We start from the raw sequence: 1,202 nt of genomic DNA, 5'->3' as shown, positions 1-1,202 counted from the left end.
TCGCTGCATACTGGGAGTGACTGGGAGTGACTGGGGTCATACTGGGAGTGGCTACAATCACACTGGGTTTATAGTGGGTGTGATTGGACCCTGGCTGGGGGTTACTGGGAGCTGCCAGGCCCATGCTGGGAGCCACCTGTGCACACGCTGGGAGGAACTGGGAGCAACTGGGAATGGCAGGGTGTGTGGAGGCCGGTGGGCCTGCTGGACAAGGAACCAAAGGAGTCCTACGGTGGGATAAGTCCTCGGTCCCTTTCCAGCTCATGGGGACTGAAAAACTTCCCCAGAATGCTTTGTTCTGTTCTCTTCAGGTACCCCAGTTCTGCTCCCCTCCTTGGCTCCCTTGGCCGCCACAGCCCTGGTTACCTGATACCCCCTCAGAGTTTCCCAATGAGTTCCTTTACCCTGGGCCCCCCACTGCTCTGCCCCGGGACTTCTCTGAGACCTTGCACGAGTGCGGATGCATTAAAGCTCTCCTGCAAACCCTTCTGCGAAAACTCTTCTTGCTCCTTCATCCCCGGACTGTTTCGCTGGCGATCCGTGGCTGTGTGCAATGTGCCGGCTGCACCGAGAGGCTTTCTTGGAGGCGCTTTGGGGAAGCTCGTGACATGACACCAGACAACAGAAACGCCACAAGGGGGCATGCTGGTGACAACTGGGATCTACTGGGAGTGACTGGGATGATACTGGGGGCAACTGAACCATGCTGAGGTAACTGGGAGTGCCTGGGAATGACTACAAGAATGTTCAGAATAACTGGGATATACTGGGAGTGCCTGAGACCATTTGGGTGGGGACTGCAACCACACTGGGAGCAACTGGGAATGTGCTGGGGGCAACTGGGACCAAGCTTGAGGCAACTGGGGGCAAGTGGAACTGACTGGGGCCTTGTTGAGAACGACTGCCTTCATACTGGGACTATGCTAGGGGCAACTGGGAGAACTGGGAACACACTGGACAAAAGCTGGAGGAGGAACTGGGAGCAACTGGGACCGTGCTGGGGGAAAATGGGATCATAACAGAGTGATGGGGAGTGACTGGGCTCCTACTGGGAGCAACAGGGATCATGCAGGGAGGGAGGGGAAGTGACCAGGATCATACTGGGACTGACTGGGCTCCTACTGGGAGCAGCCACCTCCGGGCCCCGGGACCCCGGAGCCCCTTTCCCGGCCATGCCGCCCCTGCCGCCCCCAGCCCCCCCC

At 58.7% G+C, this 1,202-nt stretch overlaps 1 protein-coding gene across 1 annotated transcript in view; it reads right to left on the bottom strand.

Annotated features, from left to right (window-relative positions):
- The window catches only part of LOC103625069 (zinc finger protein 3 homolog), a gene marked incomplete at its 3' end in the record, with an annotated part of 10,136 nt that extends 8,948 nt beyond the window's left edge, over nt 1–1,188 (bottom strand). The window contains exon 1 of the mRNA XM_017726828.1: nt 446–1,188. Coding sequence (XP_017582317.1) covers nt 446–644 — 199 coding nt within the window. The remainder of the gene's footprint in view (nt 1–445) is intronic.
- Nucleotides 1,189–1,202: the final 14 nt, after the last annotated feature.

This window comes from Corvus brachyrhynchos, unplaced genomic scaffold (genome assembly GCF_000691975.1).
Source record: "Corvus brachyrhynchos isolate BGI_N302 unplaced genomic scaffold, ASM69197v1 scaffold1882, whole genome shotgun sequence".
NCBI classification, from domain to species: Eukaryota; Metazoa; Chordata; class Aves; order Passeriformes; family Corvidae; genus Corvus; species Corvus brachyrhynchos.
Note: the sequence above shows the minus strand (reverse complement) of the source record. Positions and strands in the feature narration are given on the sequence as shown.